At 45.0% G+C, this 22661-nt stretch overlaps 1 protein-coding gene across 3 annotated transcripts in view; it reads left to right on the forward strand.

The window, feature by feature from the left end:
* NRG1 (neuregulin 1) overlaps window positions 1-22661 on the forward strand; it is a 292955-nt gene that overhangs the window by 107156 nt on the left and 163138 nt on the right. Inside the window, exon 1 of one of the 3 annotated variants that reach the window (XM_035309949.1) lies at window positions 8108-8399. The exons of 1 other annotated variant lie outside the window; for it this stretch is intronic. In XM_035309949.1, coding sequence (XP_035165840.1) covers window positions 8180-8399 — 220 coding nt within the window. In that variant the 5' untranslated portion in view covers window positions 8108-8179. Of the gene's footprint in view, window positions 1-8107; window positions 8400-21556; window positions 21955-22661 lie in introns of those variants that run through there. One more of the 3 variants, XM_035309950.1, reaches the window with a different exon arrangement.

Here is a 22661-nt window from a genome sequence, read left to right on the forward strand (position 1 = left end):
ATAGGACTCATCTGGAAATAGTCATGATGCGTTAGGCCAAATTTTCAGGAGTGTAAATCATTATTTCCATGGACTTCAGAGGAAGAGAATGCATTTTCCACCCTCAGGGATCTGACCTCTGGATTTTCCTTCAACTTTCACAGTATGATCGCTACCTTTCTTATCATGCCTTTTGCCAAACAAAGTTATATTTAGATATTGCTCTAATATTTTATGCTGAATCGTATTTTCCCACTTCCACCAAGCAATGCACAGTAACTTCATTCATGATTTTACACAGCCATGAAAACAAAAAGAAGGTCTTCTACAATGTAGTTCCATCATCCCCCTGGCAATCTTCTAATAGGTAGATAGCTTGGTGATTTCTGGTGTCCCAAGAGGAGGAGGTAGGAGAAAGCATCAATGGAGGTCCAATCACTCTAATTGTGGCAGAATGATTGTGGCAGAACCTCACACTCTGTCTATATACATATGGGAAAAAAAAAGAAAAAAAATGGAAAGTATTTAATCTGGGAAGAAGAAACAAGTTCCTATAAACAGCTCACAACCAGTGCTCACTTACAGATCACTGAAGTCACCACATGCTTTCAGAAATATGAAACCTCATGCTCCCTTGAATCCTCAGGCACTTGAAAAATTGCATGCAAAGCAAAAGAACATAAAACTGGTCATACTGGGTCAAACTAAAGGCCTGTCCAGTTTAATATCCAGTTTCTAACAATGGCCAGGAGCAGACTCCTAAAGCAGACTACAAGAACCAGGCACAGAGAGAGTAATTTTCCATATTTATGCTCCCAGCTCTTATCTGTCAGCCAGGTGCTCTGTTCTTAGGATAACTGCAGAGCACCCAGGTGTATTTGGGGTGCATTTACACCCCCCCCCCCCCCCCCACACACACACACAGTTGGCAGGGTTCAAAACAGAAAAATAAATAAGTTTTGCACTGGCCTGTCTGCAGGAAACACCCCATCTGCTCCCCACCCACCAGGGTACTGCATTTAACGCAATGTTGAAACATTATTTTTGAAGGCTTGAAATAACTGGATTTCCCTGGGCTTTAATTTACCACTTGACTAGTTTCCTATTTAACCTTTCACTTCAATCCGTATTTCACAGCATGAAATGATACCCCTGCACAGCATATTTCTCTCTTTGAGGCAAGCCTACCAAAATTATCTTCTGCTTGGCTGTGATGAGAAGCGCATGCAACTTTCTGAAACAACTCAGTGAAAACAATGTACTCAAATAAAAGTTTCAGAGAAGGCTGCAGCTGAGAAACTGATGGGAGGAAGGGCACATCAGACAGATTTTAACCCGAGTTCCACTTACTTAGATAGGCAGGACATGAAAACTTTCTAAAAGAACCTTTTCCAAACATCATTTCTGAAAGGTACCCAGGGCTGTGCCTAGCTTTAAGCAAGGGAGTTACCATAGAAATACTCCTTTGCTTAATAATATGATGACTGCTAAATCAAGGACTTAAACAGGGACATTGTAATTAATCACACAGATTTTAACAGCCTGAGCTAAACAGTCAAGACTTGCTAGCTGAAATTGTAATGCTATAAATTTCTTATACACATAAGGCACAGCAGGAAACTTTACAAATGGTTCAGGCTTTAATTAGGCACATCTTAATTATCTTGTTGGATGAAAGACCTCAAAACCAAGCTGGAGTGACTATAGTTCCTCTTTCACGGTGTATTTATTCATTTTTGCTTAAGATTTAAATAAGAGGAGTTATGGAGAAGGCAAAGCCCACACAGAGACTTCTCTCCCCACATGCAATATATCTTTGTTTACTGCTGATCATCTAACTGATTTTCGTGGGCAGCAGAAGCTGCCATTGAATCACAGCAGTTCAGAATTAGCTGTGAATGTGTGTGTATGCACACGCATGTGGTGAGGTATGGAGACAAGGGAAGTCTCATCCTTTGTTTTGTGTATTAATGACAAAAAGGGATCCAAACAATTGCTTCGTTTAACAGTAGGACATTTAGCTGAGCTCTCCATGAAATCTACACAGAAAGGTACATCTGTGTGCTTGGCCTATGAGGCTCAACCTGTTGGTTTTCTCAGGCAAGAGTGAATATCTTCAGTCCATCCAGTTGAAATTGTCTTGCCACACACTGGCCCAGAGGCAGAGGAAGCATGGCAGTGGCCAGAGCACTGAAGTGAAAGATAATGTGTTCTGAATTCTGATTTCTTCTTTCCTAACTATTTCACCAGTCCAAAATTTGTGACCTGAGTGCCTGATAGTCTGGTAACTTCTGAGAGTTGAGATGTACATTTACATCTCTTCAGGCAGATTTAGGAACCGGAGTTCAGGTTTCTCCCTCTCAAGGAGAAGGCATTTTCCATCACCAGGCTGTTACCGCAGGCAGGAGGGAAGGAGTCTATCTTGTTGCCATCCTCTTCATACATTTCCCTTCAGCACAGAGTTAAAAGTGTCCTAAGCTTCAATGGGACATCTTTTATTGTTAACCTTTCTTATGTTTTGTTCTGTGGCAGCTTAGCAGACATGATGGTTATGAATTCTCCTGCCAGGCACTGAACTGTCCCCATGCTGTAAATGGAGAGTTTTGGGGTGCTGTTTTCGTCACCAGGCCGTTAATAGTTTGGAGCTACAAAGCTGAGATCTGTTGGGTCTAAATCCCCTCTCAGTTCTTTTCCCCACACAGCCACAGGGATGTTTTGAAGACAAGATATCTTGCAGATTGCATTCCACAGAGATAATTTCATGAAGAAGGCTGTGACAACCTTGGGTGGCAGTGCAGGCAAAACACATCCCAGCATGTTTGTGCTGCACCAATCGACTCTGAAGGGAAGCTGATTGCTTCACAGACCCTGTAGGGTAAAGGCAGAGTGAAGTGCATTTCTTGAGAACCTTTTAGGCTAACCAAGTCAAAGCACAGTTTGTGAATGCTGACCTTGTGGGTGCAGCCTTCAAAGGTGCTGGGACTGATGTCCCTTCTGACGTATTGCCCCAGCAGCGAGAGACGTGCGATGGCACTGACAACCATGGATTCATGCCCGGAGAGTGCTGCTCTAATTTTGAAGTCCTGTGGGCTTCTTCTGAGTGACCGGGATTATCATCAGTCTAGGTCCAAAACAGATGTGCACTTAAAGTGAATTTGTTAAACCACATTAAAGCTTTGTTTCAGCATTTTTAATCAGTAGCGGTTTAATATGATTAGACTTAATTAGCTTCCCCAGTGAATTGGTCTGAACTTAAAGATTTTTTTTTTGTCCTGAATGAGAATATCTACATATAAATTAAATGAATTCTCAATATCCACTTATAGATATATATATATATACATATTTCCATGAGAACACAATGTGTGGATGAAGCACTCATCACATCAATGAAGTGAGAGAACTGTTAGTTCTATTGGTGCTGGAGGAGTTTACTGCCTTGCGGATGTGGATTAAAACAGAGGCTGCCAAAAATATTCATCTGAATATATTTTCACTTTCTATGTCTTTTCATTTACTTTCTTTTCAGCGGCCATATTCTTGGATATAACGAGTGATGTTTTGAAGAGGAAGAAAGGGCCTCAAGTTGCACCAGCAGAGGTTTAGATTAGATGTGAGAAAGAACTTCTTCACAGAAAGTGTGGTTCAGCTTTGGAGAGGCTGACTAGGAAAGTGGTGGATTTGCCATCCCTAGAGGGGAACTGGGGTTGTTTAGTCTGGAGAAGAGGAGGCTCAGGGGAGACCTCATCGCTCTACAGCTACCTGAAAGGAAGGTGTGGGGAGCTGGGGGTCAGCCTCTTCTCACAGGTAACTAGTGATAGGACTAGAGGGAAAGGCCTCAAGTTGTGCCAGGGGATGTTTAGGTTGGAAATTAGGAGAAATTTCTTCTCAGAAAGAGCAGTCAGGCATTGGAATGGGTTGCCCAGGGAGGTGGTGGAGTCACCGTCCCTGGGAGTGTTTAAGGAAAGGTTGGATGTGGTGCTTAGGGACAAGGTTTAGTGAGTGACATTGGTGCCAGGGGGATGGTTGGACCAGATGATCTAGAAGGTATTTTCCAACCTTAATGATTCTGCGATTCTATTTAAGAGGTATGTGGATGCAGTGTTTAGGGACATGGTTATGTGGTGGACTTGGTAGTGCCAGCTGATGGTTGGACTTGATGATCTTCAGGGTCTTCTCCAACCTAAATGATTCACTGATTCTGTGTTTTTCAGCAGTGTAGTAGCCTGTAGGAACTAGAGCTTAATATGTTTTTTAATTAAAATAAAGCTTATCTTCACTAACACACAAAAATAATTTTTCATGCACTCCACATTGCACATTAATGGGACTAGCAGTTGTGATGACAAGATCTAAAAAGTTCTGAAACAGGAAATGTTAAAGGATCCATTTATCTTGTTGTAACAGTTTCCTGAACATTCACAAACTGAATTGTTGGTAAATTGGAGGCTATCATGTCTTGTTTGTAGCAACATATATACAGACACATGTACAAACAACTCCAAAATGTGCCATTTCCTGAAAAGAGACGTTAGTGAGACGTCATCACCTGTCACGATTACTGCTGTTGCCAAAGATGTTGGTTTGTCAGCTTGACCTTTAAACTGCTGTTAGGATACTTTTGTGTAATCAAGATTTGCATCTTTAAAAATGTCAGTAGAACAAAAGCTACTGTTGTCCTGACCCAGCTGAGCAGATGTCAAAGAGTTGGTACTTAGCTATGGACAAACTTCCAAGTCCAACTTAAAATGAGATTTTTTTTATTTTATTTTATTTTATTTTATTTTTTGTACATATGGTAGGGTAGATCTTTATCTTTTATTTCAATTGATGATGATGTTTCATACTCTTTTTTGCCATCAGTGGAGTGGCAACAAATGGCTTTAACTTTTACTTAGGTTTAAGTCCAAAATTTGACTTATCTTCATGTATTTTAAAGGAAAATCAAATGTAAGGAAAAAAAAATGGCAGTCCTCAGACTGATTCAAGAGTAGCGTGAGAAGGGGTTAAACCATGAGCTCTACTGATTTAGGAACCAATTTTGTTAACTGAGTGCATTTTCTGTTAAAAAAAAAAAAAAAAAGTCTCAAAACACTTTATACACTTTTGGTAGGGCATTGGAGACTCAGTATTTGTAGTTAAGCCCCCTTTGTATGGCCAGTGCTTTTGTAAAGAGGAGCTTAGAGGCAAAAGCAAATCAGATTGTTGAAGTTTTACTCAACTGTTTGTTACTCTGGAACACTTTTTATTTATTTTTGTTTACTGATCAGTCTCTTTTGCCCTGAATTGCATTTTGTAAAGATGTTTATGTAAGCGAAAAATTAGACTTAGCAGCATTCCGCATTCACTTTGCGTGATGTAAATAATTGCACAAAGTCCAGAGTAACCAGACTACCAATAGTTGGGTGAGCTGGGGCATAAGCAGAGCTTTATTTTTATTCTGAAGAAGTTCAGATGAAGAAAGCAAGGAGATGAGCACGTAAAACTCCATACATGGTTTCTACGTGCTGTGTGCTGGCAACAAGTGGGAAGGGCTCTTCTTCCTGTCCTATGATGAAGTGATGCATGTGAGAATTTGAATTCTATCCCCTGGGCATCTGTATAATCTTTAGGAGGCCACACAACAGACCTCAGCTATGGTTCCTATTGCAATTAAATGGTGTAGATGGTCTCGTCCACCTAACTTAAGGAGTCCTAAGTGGCCTTTGAATGCAGGAACTGATAGAGTGCTCAAAGGTTGGCTGCTACCAACTCTGACAAAGTACCTCACATCTGGCAGCAACAGAGGAGGAGAGACAGGCCTCAGTGTTGGAAGCAACTCCTGACTCTCTCTCATGGGTGTATGCAGAAGCAAATCACACTGTTGGTCTATGACATGTTGCCTAAAATGCGTAATACACTTCTTTCTGGAAATTATAGGCTTATTTCTAGGGCAGATCCCTGGTATGTTTTTGAAGAAATGACTCCCATTTCTAGCAGAGAAAGTGACAGGGAATCGGGAATTAGGCCTTTCATTTCTAGGCTTTAATTGTGGATGAATGCCCAGGCTTTTGGGTTCTTCTCACAGTAGCAGACCCTCAAAAAAACCCCAGTGGTGGTGGTCTGATCCGTGTCCTGCTCACAACACACCAATGCTGATAACTCCCCGGGAGTTATCTAATAGCAGTGAACACAGCCGGAAGGTAATGTTTACCTTGAGCACTTACATTCTGCGGAGTACAGAAAGCCAGGTCACATCCAGATTATTTAAAAGTACACTCAGTTACCGAACACCGCGTCTTGCATTTTGCCAAAGGCTCCCTCCTTGCTGAGTAGTGACCCCTTAAGGAAAAACCGAGCTATTGCCGCCAGCAATACCTAGCCATCGCCCGCTGTTCTGAGATGTGCCTTCTTGTCCCCCCCCGGCCGAGGTTGTTTCCCTCATTCTCTGTTCAGCACATGGACGAGAAGATGTTATAACCCCGCGTGCTAAGAAATAAAAAATGTTGCTCGAATGCACTGAGAAGCAGGTATTCTGGAACTTCTGGAAATATTTATGTCAGGAATTGTGCCCATGTCCCTTTCTTCTTTTTTCATGGTCTGATTTGTTCATTGATGCTGCACTATCAGGCCACTTTGGTTGTCTATTGCTTTGCTTTATCACAGTTGTTCACCTCTTTTATTTTAACATAAAGAACTTTATTTTATTATTATTATTATTATTATTTTGTTGTTGTTGTTGTTGTTTTTCCAAAGTTCAAATGCTGATATCCCAGTATGAGTGGTTAACCACAACTTCCTCCAAAAACGTCTTGCTCCAGGGGAATATATGGAAAAATTGAACCCTAAAACTTGCAGACAGAGAAGATGAGGAACTCAGTATCTATCAATTTTGGAGTGTTTAATCTTTCTTTGGGTCTGACTTGGGAAGATTTTTTTGAATGTTTTCTGTCAAATAATACCGATAAACAATCCTAAAGCACCTTTTGTGCATGGTGGTTTTTGTAAATGTTTTTGTGATGTAAAGGACATGTAGAATAGCCTCCTCAAGAGTCAATCACTAAGAACTGCTAAGTAGCAATCCTAGATTTAGGCTCTGATCCTATCTGTTTTTTCCCATTGCATAACCTTTCCAAGCCTACAAAAAAAAAAAAAAAAAAAAAAAAAAAAAAAAAAACTTCCATTGAGAGGTTTCAAGTAGATCGTGCAGATCTTTCCTAAAACTTCTCGGAGCGTTGCATTTCCTGCCTAATTGTGTAATTACCTGCTCCAGCGAGGAGCGCGGCTCAGGTTAGCCAAGCACCCCTACACAGAGATTCTAGGACACGTTTTCCAGACGATAGGGAAGTTTAGACCGGTGCATTTCCACTGTTGGCAGTACTTTAAAGCTCTCTCAGGTATGGCTGCGCTGGGTGCGGTTTCACCCATGGATTGAAGGCTTTACCTGACCCGCACCGACAGCAAGGGACGCAAGTCCCTGCCGCTGTGAGACCTTCCCGGGGCAGGATCCCCCTGCTCAGCACCAGGTGCAGGGCTACGCTCGAGCCTTTGCAAATCCCCCTTCCCCCGAGCATCCGCCGCAGCCGGGGGGGTGGCACCGCCGCTAAACCCCGCAGGAAGCCGCAGCTTAAGCAGGTGCGTAAGTGGGAGCACGCAAGCACCCTGAGGGGTCACCGCAGCTGCACCCGCCTTTCCCCCCCTCCCCCCCCCCCCGTGTCTCCCCCCCCGGGGGGCCCCCGCCTCTCCCCGGGACCTGCCCGCAGGTCGCCTGCTGGCAGAGCCTCCCGCCGAGCTCCGCCGATCGGCGGGGCGGCCCCAGGCAGCAACACCCGCCCCCCGCCCCCCGACCCGTCCTGCCCTGCCCTGCCCTGCCCTGCCCCGCCAGGGCCGCGGTGCCTGCGCCCTCCCCGGGGCTGGGGCTGGGGCCGTGGCCGGGCCCGGGGCCGCCCCACACCCTGGGGCCGTGCAGGCTCCTCCCGAGAGCAAGCGTGCGGTGCCCGGGGCGGGCATTAGCGCGGCGTGTGCCGAGGGGGTGTGTATGTGGGCTGGAGTTTATTGTTATTATTATTATTAAGAAAGAAAGGAAAGGGAAAAAAAAAAAAAAAAGGGGTGGAGGAGGAGGGAGGGGGGTGAAGGAAAAAGGCCCGGAGAGGAGTTTCCAAAAACTTCCAAGGAACTCGCTGCTCCAAGTCCCAGGCGGCGGCGGCGGCGGGCGAGAGCGATGCTGGAGCCCCGGGCGCTCCGGGAGCCGACAGCGGCGGCGGCGGCGGAGGGGGCGGCCGCGGGGACGGCGGCGGCGGCGGCGGGGAGCGTGGGGCCGCCCGGAGCCGGGATGGCCGAGAAGAAGAAGGACGGTAAAGCCAAGAAGGGGAGGAAAGGCAAAGGGCCCGGCAAGAAGCCCGCTCCGACGGAGGAGGGCGAGGCGCCCGGCTCCGCCACAGGTAAGCCTGCCGGCAGGTGCGGGGACCGCGCTGCGCCGAAAAAACGCGCTTCTACCGCACCCGCGGGGCCGCAAGCGGCTGCCCCATCGCCGGCTGACCGCCGGCCTGCAGCCCGCCCCAGACCCCGGCGGCTCTCGGCCAGCTGTTGCTCTCTTTCGCTCTTCTTTCTCCCCTTCTCTCTTTCCTTCTTTCTTTCTCGGGGGTGTATCTCCCGTTACAAAACACGCTCCCTTCTCTCCCCTCCCTTTCCCCAAGAAGCACTTAGCCGAGTTGAACAGATGGCAAACTTTCGTGCTGAGCATTTTGTCTAAACTTGCAGCTATTTACTTAAGGATGATCAGAGAGGACCTTTTGCTCGCTTAGCAGCACGTGTTCTTTGCCTTATGGCTCCCCGGTATTAAGTGCAAGGATTTGTGCCAGTAAGACCCATGTCCATCGTAGGTGTCCACAGATGCAGCTCTCTGTGAACCTACCCGGAGGCAGGGTCACAGCTGAGCATGCTGCCTCACTCACCGTAGTTATATATTTCTATCAGCCAAATGCCCCAATCAAGATCAAGACTTCTGAGTGCCGTACAAACACACATGAGCACATGATGCTTTTCCTAGAGAGCTCGTGTTATGCCGCCTAGTTTAGCAGAGGTAGCTTTTTGCAGCAGTACTATGCACCTGGAGTTATTAGCCAGATTATTTGTTTGAATTCTTTCTTACTGGTGGGAAACAATGTTAAAAGAAGCCCACAAAAAGCAGTCTGTTGCCTCGTTTGGGTGTTATTTGCTTTTTTATTTTCTTCCACTAAACAGACAGAAAGCCCAAAAGGGTAAATTTATTTAAACACACTTAAGTTAATTTTGCTTAGTGCATCATGACCAACATGATGCAGCTCTAGAGTTTAATCATCAGCCCTCAGGGAGGATGTGTGTGATTCAGCTGCAGCAGGTATCCCTTCGGGCTAATAATCTTTACAAACTTGCACTGCCCGATGCATCCTCTGCTCTGTGCCTCGCAGAGAGACACCCAGTTCACCCAGCATCTGCCCAACAGTGTGTGTGAATGAAAGTTTCAGGTACAGCGGGGGAAGTTTCCCTTGCTACGCCAAACTAGGGGCAAACTCTTCATTTGACCTTCTTGCTGTTTCTCTCTCACACTCCATTAGGACTCTGTCTCTTGCAACATTAAAACCTCTGGCAAAAACTTACCAGCAACAGCTGGGCTGTTTGAGGTGTTTGGGGTTTTCTTTGTTTGTTTGTTTTGTTTTGTGGTTGACACAGCGAACATGAGGGCACTGTCATGCTGGAGGATTTGTGACAGGAAATCTCTGTCAAGGAAATGTGAAGGAGGTAGACTTTTTCTGACTGTGCACACCTCAGGGTCCCGTGGTGTCCCATCCCATTCTTGTAGGAGAGCTTGCTTTCTTCTGCTCCATGGACAGTTTTTTTACTCCAGCGGAACAGGGCTGAGCTCAGCACTGGAGAAGCAGGGACAGTCTCTGGGAGCTGGGTCCGGCTCTCTGCCGGGCATGGAAGACACCAGGTGCTTTGGGCTGGGCACTTGTGCCGGTGAGGAGGGAGCAGGAGAAAGAGCTGTGAACCAGAGGGGCTATTCTTGAGTAACTCAACCAGCCTGACTCTGAACTAGACAGAGCTTTTTGGGAAAATGGCCTTTCTCATGTGTGGGACACCAGATTAATAAGAGCATGGAAGATCTGTGCAGGCATATATCACCTGGATTTTAGGTATCCACATGTATTTAGTGCCCACTGCTGGTGCTGTGGTCTGACCACGTTTGCCATTGTGAGAGCTTTATCTGAAACGCTGAATGGTGGCAAGTGTAGTCTGAGGTTCTCCAAGGCAGAGTTCAGATCATGCCTACATCTTCAGGCTTTGCTAGAGAGTTTGTGCACTCCTGATTCAAGCAGCACGGCATCAGATATGGCAGTGTTTGAGCCAGAAAGGGTCCATTTTTCTGGCAAGTGGTGAACGCAGATTTCCAAAGTGCCAGAGTGTTTTTGCCAGTCTGAAAGAGTACCGCCTTCATCCATACCTGACATTACTAGTCAAAAGTTTCCTGTGTGGGCAAGAACAGAGCATTCTTCTATCTTATGTAATTAAAATCCCACTCCTTCCAAGATGAGTACATGCGGCGGGGTAATTCACATGTGTAGCTAATCCATGCACGGTGTTTGCAGGTACAGTATGTAATGAGGAGAATTAAATACAGTAAAAGACATCACTGTACACTTGACTCACAATGAAACAAAGTCATGCTGGTGATGTTGCATTTCTAAACCATATCTGCTCTGTTATTTAAGGATAGTTTCTGTTTTAGGGGAGCTTAGAATATGAACTAGCTCTTTAGAAGAGAAAGAGCAAAAAGATTGGTTAATGTAAAATATAGCAAGGGAATAGTTTTACATTTCATGTAGCTGTCTTCTATTCTCTCTGCTCAAGCTTATTAGAGCTTGAATTAATGACTAGGCTACACATACTGTTTAACAATGTGCGCAGGGGACGATATGAAGGCCTCCTGACTTTGGTGGAACCACAGTTTCTCCTTTTCACTGGTACAGTTTTGCAGTGAGAAACTAGGCACCTGGTGATCAGTTGGTGTGCTTAGGATGTGCAGTTTAAGATGTAGTGAAGCCATTTGGGGTTATAGTTACCTTCATAAAAGTAAATGTCAGGAATTGTCATCTTCTCTGCTGCATTCTGCTATACCAGTAGTATATCTCTGCTTGTGGGCTTCCTTCCATATGAAAAACATCAGCTTACAAATGGTCATCAGTTTTAGGATCCGTGAACTAGCACAGAAGTCCTTAGCAGATCTTAAGGTTTTTGTTTAGTGCAGTGTTCCTGCCTGTAGCTTCTCTAGGTTTAGTTTGCTTATATCAGTCCACATATTTCACATATCCCCTTAGTCTTGGGCCAAGAAACATTGTTAACGAGTTGAAGAATCAGCCTTATCATTTGAAAAATAATTGTATGGAAATACGTTTCTTTCCTATACTCTCTCATAACTAAACTGTGAATTCCAGAATTCCTGTTAAAGAAGATACCTAATTTGAGCATTATGGGGAAAAAATAAATAAAAATAAATAAAAATCTTCATGTTTTCCATTGCCTAGGTGAAATCTGGGCTTGGTAACAAAAGCCTGGGGAGGCCCATGTTGCTATGGTTTCTTTGTCACTAAAATTATATAAAAGAACATTTCCCCCCTCACTTCAAATGGTCTTGAACAAATTGATTCTATCTGGCTTGCGTAAAGTCCAGAGTGATCATATCTTCCTTCACCAGGGCACTCCAGGCCATGATAAATAGGGGGGGTGGAAAACCGAGGAGAGAGTATTACGAATTGACAGAAGCTCGCAGCCTTTCTCCAAGTGATTTCACTGACGTGCTATGCCAACTGAGTTTGCAGACAGGCCCAACAAAGCTGCCAGCAGGGCTTCCTAGGGCACTGCCATCGTACTCAGAATGCATCCAGCCCGGGCAGAGAAACCCCGTGCAGGGAAGCCGAGGTTGTGAATCAATGCCTCCAGAGGCACTGCTCCTGTGAGCACTCCAGGTGCTGTTATAGCAGACCTGGGGAGTCTCACCATGTTTCAGCCCTTGAACCTCCAGCCAGACGAAGCTTGGTGTTGTACCCCGTAAGATGATGCTGGTGAAGTGAGAGGAAAAAATCAGTGCAGGGAGAAGCCCTCTGTGGGAGAGCTGTGTGTTGGTAAACACGGTGGTGCACCCATGCATCAGCTGCCAAGCCCCTTTGTCAAGTGTTTGCAGATATCATGGGGAGTGGAAGTTCTCAGGTAGGTTCTGCTTAGTGCAGAATTTGAGGGAGAGGCTGCTGGGCTTGAGAGGACCAGGTATGAGAGGGCATGAGGCATTCCTGAGAGGAACACTTTGATGGGTGCAAAGACTGGTAATGCTGCCAGAGCAGCAGACCCTGTGGCTATGGGTTATGCCACCACTCTCTGCTTCAGCAGCAATGGTAGGACGAGCAAGGGTCTGCAGGCAGGTGGTGCAGAAAGACAAATTTGGGGGGGAGGGGGGAAAACGATGAGCAGCAAAGATGGGTCCCAATCATCATTTCAGTGAGGTGACCTCAGAAGCATTGTTCTGAACACACCTGTTTGCAGAGCCCAGAGAAGGGAGAGTATGGTCATTGACATCAAAAGCACCTCCTGATAAGAAATTTAATTTGGACTTGGGCAAAACCTTAGAGCTTTGAGACAACATGGCAGAATAAAGAGCACAAAGTTCAGATGAGATGAGTGATGAGCATCACCTTTGACTTCACTGTGATCACAGGCTTGGTTGATGGAGGAAGAGGTGATGATCACACTGTGGACCGAGGTGCGGTCCAGGGCTTTGTTGGAAGGATTAAGAGCTCAGTCTGAGACTTGCTATGTTTAAGTAAATACTCAGTATTCATAAAGAGAGGTCAGGAGACAGGTCAGGATTTTAGCATGAACTGAAGACAAAAGCCCTGGAGATGGCTTGGGAGATGTGATTTCTGGTAAAGGTGTCCAATTCAAGAGGAAAACCATGACTGTAAGGTGTGACAACTTCTTCTGTTGTTTCCAAGCCAAAATATTTATGCGCTGTTGGTATGCCTGTACATTTTTTTGAGAGGAAAGCCTCTCCACCTGTGTGCAATGCCTGAATGCTCCAAACATTCCACACAATCTTCAGAGCAATTTTGAGAATGAATCCTTTAAAAAGCATGCGAGTATGTTCATGTTTTGTGAATAAATGAGATTAGTCACCATTCAACCTTTTTTGACTTAACACTACAAGTACTACTTGACTGTAGCCATGGGAATGCAAATAAAATTGTGAGGACATACCAGTACAGTTGTCCAGTAAATACTGCATGTGTATAGAAAGACATTCCCCGTGTGAAATACATGCAGAAACTTCTGAACTTTGTGCAAATATTGATAGCTGGGGAAGGCTGAACAAAATTTTTATCTTGGGTATAGAAATGCCAAGATCTGCTAAGCTATGCAAGGATTTTAAAACATTAATCTCTGGCAAAGCTTGTGAGCTGACACTCAAATCTGCATTTGTCTATTTGCAATCGTGGGCTTGTCTTCTTGGATTTCTGGAAATGTGAGAACTTTAAAAAAAAAAAAAAAGTTGGTTGAAACAGTTTGAAGCTGCTCTCCACCTCTGAAATAAATAAATAAATTTATTTCCTACGTGGATGACTTTTCAGAAGACTTCAGCACTCACTGTTCAGGGCAGCTCACTTTCATCTTTTCCACAGGATCAATGGGTTTTCAAGGAAGCATTTTGGGTGCTCGGTTCATGAAGTTCTAGCCACAAAAATCACAGAAGAGATGCTGAACATCTTTTGACAGCAGTTTCTACTTTAGGCAGCAAAGTGGCAATTTGTGACTCTGAAAATAAGGAGAGTTAAGTGCTTAGCTGTGGAAAACTTTTGTCCAAGCATCACCCCCCATCATCATCTTTTCATCTATCCATAAGCATCCGCTAGTCCTTTGAGGCAGGTACTTCTAACCAAGAGCAAAACAGCGAAGAACAATCATGTCACAGAGTGTCAGAAGCTCTGGAAATGCTATGAATTCTTACCAAATCAGTGTTTTGTTAACATTCCAAAAGTAACAAGAGTGAATGTGCCTTTAACAGTACTGATAGTTTATCATGTTCCGTTATGATACAAGAAAACAAACCAAGTGTCAATATTTTGTGTGAGTCACTCTAGCTGTACAAAGGACTGCTTGAATGTGCTTGAAGCCTTTCTGTTAACCCTCAGTTGCTCCCACAGACACACTGAGGGCAAGTCCTGGGGGCAGGTCTCGGTACAAACCGAGAAAATTTCGCGGTGAAGGGACGTTCACTTGAAGAGTTTTAGGGTGCCAGTGCCGGAGCTGCAGGCAGCACGACCGGGAGAGGAGAAATCTTGGCGCTCTCTCAGGGCTTCCGCGCGATGCTCGTGGTGACGGCTGGCAGAAGCGCTGCTTTAAAAATAATGAAAATAATAAAAAAGTAATAACCAAAATAATAAAGGGGAGGGGTAAAGGGGAGAGTTCCCGGTGGCGGCCTGTCGGGCAGGGGAGATGAGTGGGGTCTCGGGACGGGATGCGCCGCGGTGCCGCTGCCGGCGGTGGCCGCGAGAGGGTGCGGCGGGAGCGCGCATCCGCCCGCGGCCCCGCGCGGGCACGGGGAGGGGGCGACCCCGGACCCCCGGACCCCGCCGCGACCCCCCGGGTCCTTGCGGGGACGGCTTCCAGCGGGTCGGTCCTGCACGGGTGTCGGCGGCATGGAGCGAGGATAGCAACTCGGGGGGCGAGGGGCAGAGTCGGGGGCTTCTCCCTCTTTACCCCCTCCTTCTCTGCCTCCTTCTTTCCCTTTCTCTCTCCCTCATTCTCCTTTCTATTTTCTCCCCCCTTTGTATCCATTCCTTCCTCCTCTGCTTCCTATCTGGTCAGTTTCTGTTTATGGCAAAAAAAAACCAAACAAACCAAAAAAAAAAAAAAAAACACATAAAAGGAAAGTAAAGCAACATATTTCATAATGGACAGATAAGGACCTTTAACACAAACCACTGCTGGATTTTTATTTGTGCACACAATACTACTTGTGTCTGTTTTTGCATTTCTGCTTGTGTCATTTCTTTGGGAGCATTGGATTTGGGGAGAAATTGTCCAGGTTTGTTCACCGTGGGCCATTTGACTCCTAGCTCTGACACGTAATCCATGGGTTCCACGAGTCAGGGATGAAGAGAGAGAGATGTTAATCTAGCTGTGACAGTTCATTTGGGAATCTTTCCTCATTCCCTCTGTGCATCTGTTTCTTAGGTTTTATGAGCTGATGGTCCTTCCACCTCTGTAAGCAGGGGGAATCCAGGTCAGTCAGCTTGGGCTTGGCATTCAGCACTTGGACTCAGGTTGGGCCTTGCTCGGTGGCTTTCTCCTACATTAACAGCTTTCATTTCACCCTTGAGTCAACCACATGCCATGTCCTATGGCTAATGGTTAATCCCTTTTGAAGACAGTTACAGAAGCATGAATGCATACTTGAGATGGCTAAACAGAGTCCTGGTAACATCCATTTGCAGAGGTGATTGATAGAGGTTGTTCCCACTGCAGACAGTGCCAGAAGAGTTAAATTTTAAATCCAGTTTTGGGAGATTATGTGCGTGTGCATGTCTCTGTGTGTGTGATGTTTTAGCAGGATCGTTGGCTTCTACAATGACAGACTCTTTAGTTTTCCTTTGGGGAAGTCCACTGGACTCTGAAGGTAGAAAAAAAAAAGGGGGGGGGGGGGAGGGCAGGGAGGAGAGGTGGAGAGGGAAGGCTATTCTGTCAAAGTTATATTCCACCTGAATATTAGGCAGCACTGCAAAATTACTCTTTTTGCTTGATATTTGAAATGGACAGCAGTAAATGAAATAGAGCCACTTATTCTGTGAATAGTTCTTTGCACGTATCCTTGGATTGTGCCAAATAAACTGATGTTGTTTGTGTCATTATAGTGCTTCCAGGTTTAACTGAAGTCTGTATCCATCCAACTTCCTTCTGTGAAAAAAGCTCAGTCTAAAAGCAAACTCCTATTGCCTAGGAGTCTGCATGTCCAGGGTCACACCAGATCAGAGTCTGGTCCCAGGATAGAAACCAAGTCTCCAGAATCTGATTCTAACCCCTTTCTGCAAACCACCCTGTTTCCTACATATGGCCATTCTAGACACAAGAAAGTAGCATACAGATAACATGAGCCCATCTCATGCCCCTCCTCCCCCCACACCTTTTTTTTTTTTTGGCATGTGAAAAGATTCTGTTCTTTCTGTGCAAATGGGTTTCCCAGAAGGCACTGTCTATTGTAGCAAGGACAAAAATATGGGCACTCTTTTTAGGTAGCATTCATACCAATTTCCACAATTCATGCAGAACCAAGTTACAGTGGGAGAAATACGTACTGTAAAAACAGGCATCCTAGGGTTGCCAGTGCTTCCTTCTTGTTTCTGCCCTCTGCTGTTCCTCTGCAGTGAACCATACCACCTTTACAGTAGCGTCCTGATTATCTCGGCAGAAATTACCTTTAGAGAAGGTACCTAATATGAAAACACAGAAGCTTCTAGTTCATCCTGTTCTTGGAAAGAGCGGACTAGAAATGCAGAGGTGTAAAGCGTACTCTGAAAAGTGTATTCTCTGTGGGAGCTCTAGAGAATGAATGGAGCTGCCAGCACACCAGTGAAGCAAGGTAGAAGGCACTGGGAAAAAATAATAATAATAAAAATAATAATAAATAAATAAATAAATAAATAAATAAAGTGAAGACAATTCTGCAATGGAACTACTTGTATGGGCATGTGGAAGATTTTCTGTCACTCATAGCATCTGAGCTACGGATTGGTATCTTTTTTGCTATAGCTCAACCAAAAGCTGGGGGGTGGATGCAAAAATGAATGGATGAGTTTTTCTGTGTTTGCTAGGCTTCTAGTCTGACAAGTCGTTGGCAAACTTAACTTTGTAGGTTCCAGTGGTCCTGCCCTCATCTTTTTTTTCTGCTGATACATTTTGATTGAAGAACATTTTTTCCCTTAAGCATTGTGCATGGTATGTGAAAGGGTGCTTCAAATGCGCAAAAGGCTCAGTTCAAATGCTGAATGACAAAATAAACTGTGGAGAAAAGAAATTGACTGTCAGCATAAGTGAAATTGATGTTAGGCACAACTTTTCTTGGCTGTGTGAAGTGTCATCAAGGTCAGAAGCTGAAAAACCATTTCAGTGAATTAGCTGAGAGATTTAAAAAAAAAAAAAAAAAAAAAAAAAAAGGGATTTTACAATTAGTTCACATAGGGTCACTTAAGCCAGATAAATGTCCTTTTAACACTGGGTGACGGTGCCCCTCACCGCACTCTATCCTCACTCTTACATTAAAAACCATCTGCGTGAGAAGCCTCTCTGTAGGGTTAGGGCACATCCTACCACAAAATGGTCAGCATTCAGCCTAGCTGCAAGTGTTAAGTCAGTTCTGCATATGTTGGAGCCCAGTTGTCTTAGCCACTGGTGTCCTTGCTCCCATCCCCTGCCTGCTATCTTCCCCATCCCTTTTCCAGCTCACACCTGACTCGCAGAAGCCACTGACAATAACCAGATTGCCTCCAGTCTCCAGGCACAGCTTGTGAGGGGAACCAGCTCCATGAAGGCAGAGGTTGGTGTTAAGGGGATGTCGTCTTCACTGCCATCCGTAAGAAAGGTCAAGGAAAGGAGGATAGTAGCTTAATCTAAGCATTTTACAGTAATGGTCTGGAAATAATTGCACAGCTGCTGCCAGTAACGTTGGTTGCTCTTGAGGGGAGCTCCTCAGAAGAGATTCCCAGGGCACTGAAGACAGCTGAAGATGGCTGAGGCTGACGGTAGATTTTGAATGCTTCTCATGGTTCAGTCTAGACGTCAGTGGCTTTCCCTCAAGTCAACTTTGTATGCAAGTGCCATCAAAGCTGAAGTGATCTGCTTTGTCTGGACAGCTCTTCTCCTCTCCAGGGTCTGTAGGTTGATTCATCAGCGTCTGTTTCCCCTTCATTTCCCAAAAGGTCAGTTGATGCTCCTGTGCTGCATTGTGCTGAGGGCTGACTGCCATAGTGAGGTTGCCTGAAGGTAGTTCCGTGGCACTGGCAAAAGGGCACAAGCGTGTCATTTAAATGAAGTGACAGGAGGACATGTGAAAATACTCTTTGCAATCTCTTCAAATGCTTGCATAAACAAAAGTGTTCAGGAGTCTTTTATTCTTCTGTCACATGATTTTTGGCCTCTGTTTACCTATCCAAGGTGTTCCCTGGAGCTAGGGATGTCAAACTGTACGATTTTGCTGGGCTATCTCCAGAAGCAGCGCTGCTCAGTGCTTTGGCAGGGTGGCTGCTCATCCGGTGCTGTCTCCACCATGAGATGGCCTAACCCAAAGGCTGCTCTGATTTATAGCACCATTTGGGTTGAGGTGCTGCTCTCCTTCCCACTGTGCCAGGAGATTTAGTCACTTTGTGCTGTCCACGGGAATCATAAGAAGGATCACCAGGCCGCCCACTGTCAGTGTTTCTTTCTATTTCTGAGCTGAAGAAAAAAAAAAAAAAATTGCTTTGGAGGGCCCTTTCATTGTGTGTTTAAGTGGCAAAGAATGTGCTGTGATGCCACCCTGCTTCATTGTAGGCAGTTCTCCCTAAATGCATCCCTGAAACGTGCACAGGGTAGGGCAGTATAAACATTGCTGCTGGTGATTTTTGAGCCAGACCCCCAGAGGAAGAAGAGCTTCCAATAAACACATACTAACATATGGAAGGTAAAGAGGGGGGAAAAAAAAGCCACAAACAGGACAAAGACTATATGCCAGCTGTAGCAAATTCACCTGTGCATTCAAAAGGGGGGCCTTAGGTCATAGACAGAACGGTGGATTCAGACACTCCTACCTTCCTCCTTCCAGGCAGTTGTAGGGTGACTGTGTCCATCTATCTGCCTGAGTTGTGTCTGCACAGTTGTGTTGGGCAAGGAACCTGGCCATCCAGCTTGCTTGCAAGGAAGCTGACCTGTCAGGAATGCATGAAACTCCTTGAAAACCACTGGGACTGTTTGCAGGCTTCAACTTAAGGACTTGCCAGTGCAGCCAGGTAAAGTGGAGCTAGCTGGGGCTGTGTGTGAGGTGAAGATATCGTGATTGCAGTTAGGATTCCTCTTCTCTTAACCTACGTGGGTACCTGTGGATTTTGAACTGTGAGCAGGCCCTCTCAGGTGTCCTTTGGCAAGTCCTCAAGGAGCCCAGTGGAAATGCAATTAATGACACTGCAAATTATTTAAACTGAAAATAACAAATGGACTTCTGTCCTGCAGAAACAGTATTTGGAGGAAATTGAAATGATGCACTGTGTCATGTCTGCTGGCCTAGAGATGTTAGGGGAGAGAAAGGTAATTAAATTAAATTAAATATTTAATGTTTGCTGGCAGGGTTAATGTTTAACTCAGCTGACCTGTGAAGTCAGGTGGTGGTACATTTCCAGGTGTTTCTGCACCTTTTTCATCTTATACTCTTTACCTCAGGAATGTGATAGCTTTTAACCATTCTGTTCTAATTTACTTAGCTTTAGCAAAGAGAAAGCAAATTTTTTTTTCTTTCTAGAATTACTCCAGAGAAATGCAAACATACATGCAGACTTGTGCACAAACACACTGGCCCATCACAACTGCAGCAAGAGAGGAGTTAATTTTTAAGTGTTTGAGACCTCCTAGAGTTATATTACATCAGAGAATTCCTCCAGTGGGGAAGTGTCACGAAACGAAAACTCTTATTTTCTAAGCCATTTTTAACTTGTGGTTCCATAAAAACCAGAGATCATGGACAGACCCCCCTCAGGGAGTGGTCCTGTGAAATGTGCCAACAGCTGGATGGCACAAAGTTGGAAAACACTGCTGTCTTTAAAGAACAGAACTGATAGCTGCTGTGAAAAAGAAGTGCATTTTCCCAAATAATGCTTTTATTTCTGTATTTGTGTTTTTGAGAGGAACAAGTGCATATTCTTTTGATAGTGTTGGGAAGCAAGTTTTCATGGACAAGCAGGAATCTCCCCACCATGGTTCACAGCAGGGCAGTGTTGGAATGTCAAGAATAGTGAGTTCCCTTTGATTTTTTTTTTCAAAGCTGCAGTTGGTTAACAACTCCCTTGACAAATTAAAGAAATACCAGGAGGACTCAGGATAGTCTTGTTTCATGGCATGTTTCACAATGTTTCTTGCTATCAGTTTCACGGAAAAAGCCAGTCCATTTCCAATCAATGCCAAAAAAAAAAAAAAAAAAAAAAAAAAAAAAAAAAGCATAAATATGAGCTATGAACTGCTTTGAAGTTAAGGAATAAACAACAACTCGGGGTATTAAGAACTAGAGTTTGTTTGCGAGGCTGTTTCCATTCATAAAACCAAGGCGGCTGCTGGCTCTGTAACCAGGGAGCAGATAAGATAAAAACAGTAAGACAGGATTACACTTGACAGTGTTTGCATATCATCCTGCTGACCTGGGTTAGTCCTGGCTGCAGTAACACTGCCTGGAGATGGCTTTTTCTCTCTGGTGAAAAGCCCACTTACCTTGGTCCCCATAATTTCCCCAGCACCCAAGCCAGCCAGGGTTCTCCACCACTCCCAAGTTCCAAGTCCAGGGGTGAGAAGCAGCTTGTGCCTCTTCTTCCCACCAGGAAGGCTCCTGAGCATCTCAACCAACCCAGCAATACCTCCTTTCTCTGCAGCTCTCAGACCTGGAGGACCTCGCCACAGCCAAGCACACCACAGCCAGTGATTTGTCCTTGCCTTTTCTCTTGTCTCTTTTCCCTGACACCCACTATCAGCCACCACCAGAGGTGGGACACGAGGCGAGCCCAGCATTTGGTCAGGATGGTTATTTTTATGGTTGCTGGAACATGCATGAGGATGGAGTGAGGGATGGGCATGTGGGCCTGTTTGACAAGGGAAAATATTGGGTGTGGAGGATTTTTCAAGCAGGAGTGGAGGATACGCACTTGACCAGGAATGAATGTATCAGCAACTGAGGGAGTCCGTCCTTCAGCAGCTGCCCATTTCTCATGTTCTCAAGTGCTCTGGTGCTTGCTGCATCTCTTTCCCCAGCACCACCATCTACATTTGTAATAAACCCTCTTGCCTGAAGCATGCTGTATATAACGTTTCTAGGGAGGAATGTGGGGGTGGAAAGACCACATGAGGTCATAAAGTTTTTGTGGAGTTGCAATTTGATCCAAAAAGTGAATTACCAGGTGCTTCTTCAGAGAGGGATTGGGGTTTATATTTAAATAGCTCATTTAGGAAGGCCTTGTACTCCAGAAGAGAATCAATTCCATTTATTCTCTAAATGCACATTTGTTTTACCCTAGCATAATTCCAGGATGATGTTTAAAGTAGATTGATCAGTAGATTGAATTTAACAAATTTATAGGAAAAAAAAAAAAAAAAAAAAAAAGGACAAAGCTACATATCATTATTCTTAACATAGTGGATTTTAACAGGCTACTGAGTAATAAAACTTTTAAAAGGCAATACATTTCAGATGCCTTTTTCAGAAATTTGCTTCTCTCCTTTACCCTGCAGGGGAGGGAGGGAGTCAGGACATTGTCCCCTCATGGTACCAGCACTTGAGCTCAGCAGTCCAGGGCCAAGGTGGATATAGCATCAATCAATAGGCTTTAATCAAGGAGGGGTGGCGGTGGAGCTTTGATAGCAGTCTGCAAATGGATATACTGCTGCTAGAATGGCTATTACCTCTTGAGGAGGCTTCTTGTAACAGGATTTATAGGAAAGACGTTACGCTTCTGTGCATTGTAAGTGGGGGTGCAGCTGGTCGTGACTTGGCTGGTGGACGTCTGGATTTGTTCCTGGTTATCAGGTGGATGGAGCTGATGGGAGCACAGGTTGTATTTTCTTTCTGCTGTGTTTCTGAACAGCACTGCTCTCTTGCCCGCTTGTTCAGGCATCCAGCAGGGAGGATCAGCTGGAGGCAGCAACAGGCACTGCTCCTGCATGCCTGGAAGGCAAGAGCCTGCGGTGAGTGGTCTGATTATGCAGGGACACCTGCAAAGCTCATCCAAATGGGCTTTTAAAGTGTATTCACTAAGTTGTATTCAATCACCACTAGGTTTTGTTGTTTATTGATTTTTTTTTCAACCTGTCTCTGAACCTAGTAGAATTAACATCACTCTATTTCTGAAGGTGAGCGTCTACACCGTAGGTTAGCTGATGTACTTTGGATTCACAATTTGAGTAGGTTCAGATGAAGTTTTGCAGTCCAATGTTGTGCCAACAGCCCTAAAATGTATCCCTTTTGGTGCCTGCCCTTGCCTAAGTCTTCAGTTCCAGCTGAGTTTTCAGGGGAAAAGAGCTTCAGCTCTACTCTGGTGTTGTACTTGAGGTGTTGTTACACAGAGGAAGGAGAAGCCAGCCTGGAAATATGTTGAAGAGGAAAGAAGAGTTAGAGAAGTTGGGCAGAGTGGATGGGACAACAGTTGGAGGATTTGTGGGACTGGGTGTCAAGCAGCGGGAAAAGAGTGAGTGAAGAGCAAGGAAAGGAAGAAGGGTGGGAGGAGGGATCTTGGTAAGCAAGACATGGCTGGGAAGTGAGGGTACGGGAGTACTGGATAGCAGTACAGGGTCACGTTTGGCTCAGTGGGATACTGGAGGTCTGAAAATGTGGGAATTTGAGGTGTATCAAAGCTGTAACGTGGGCGGGATGAGCAGGACAGAGAAGGAAGGTG

This window comes from Oxyura jamaicensis, chromosome Z (genome assembly GCF_011077185.1).
Source record: "Oxyura jamaicensis isolate SHBP4307 breed ruddy duck chromosome Z, BPBGC_Ojam_1.0, whole genome shotgun sequence".
NCBI classification, from domain to species: domain Eukaryota; kingdom Metazoa; phylum Chordata; class Aves; order Anseriformes; family Anatidae; genus Oxyura; species Oxyura jamaicensis.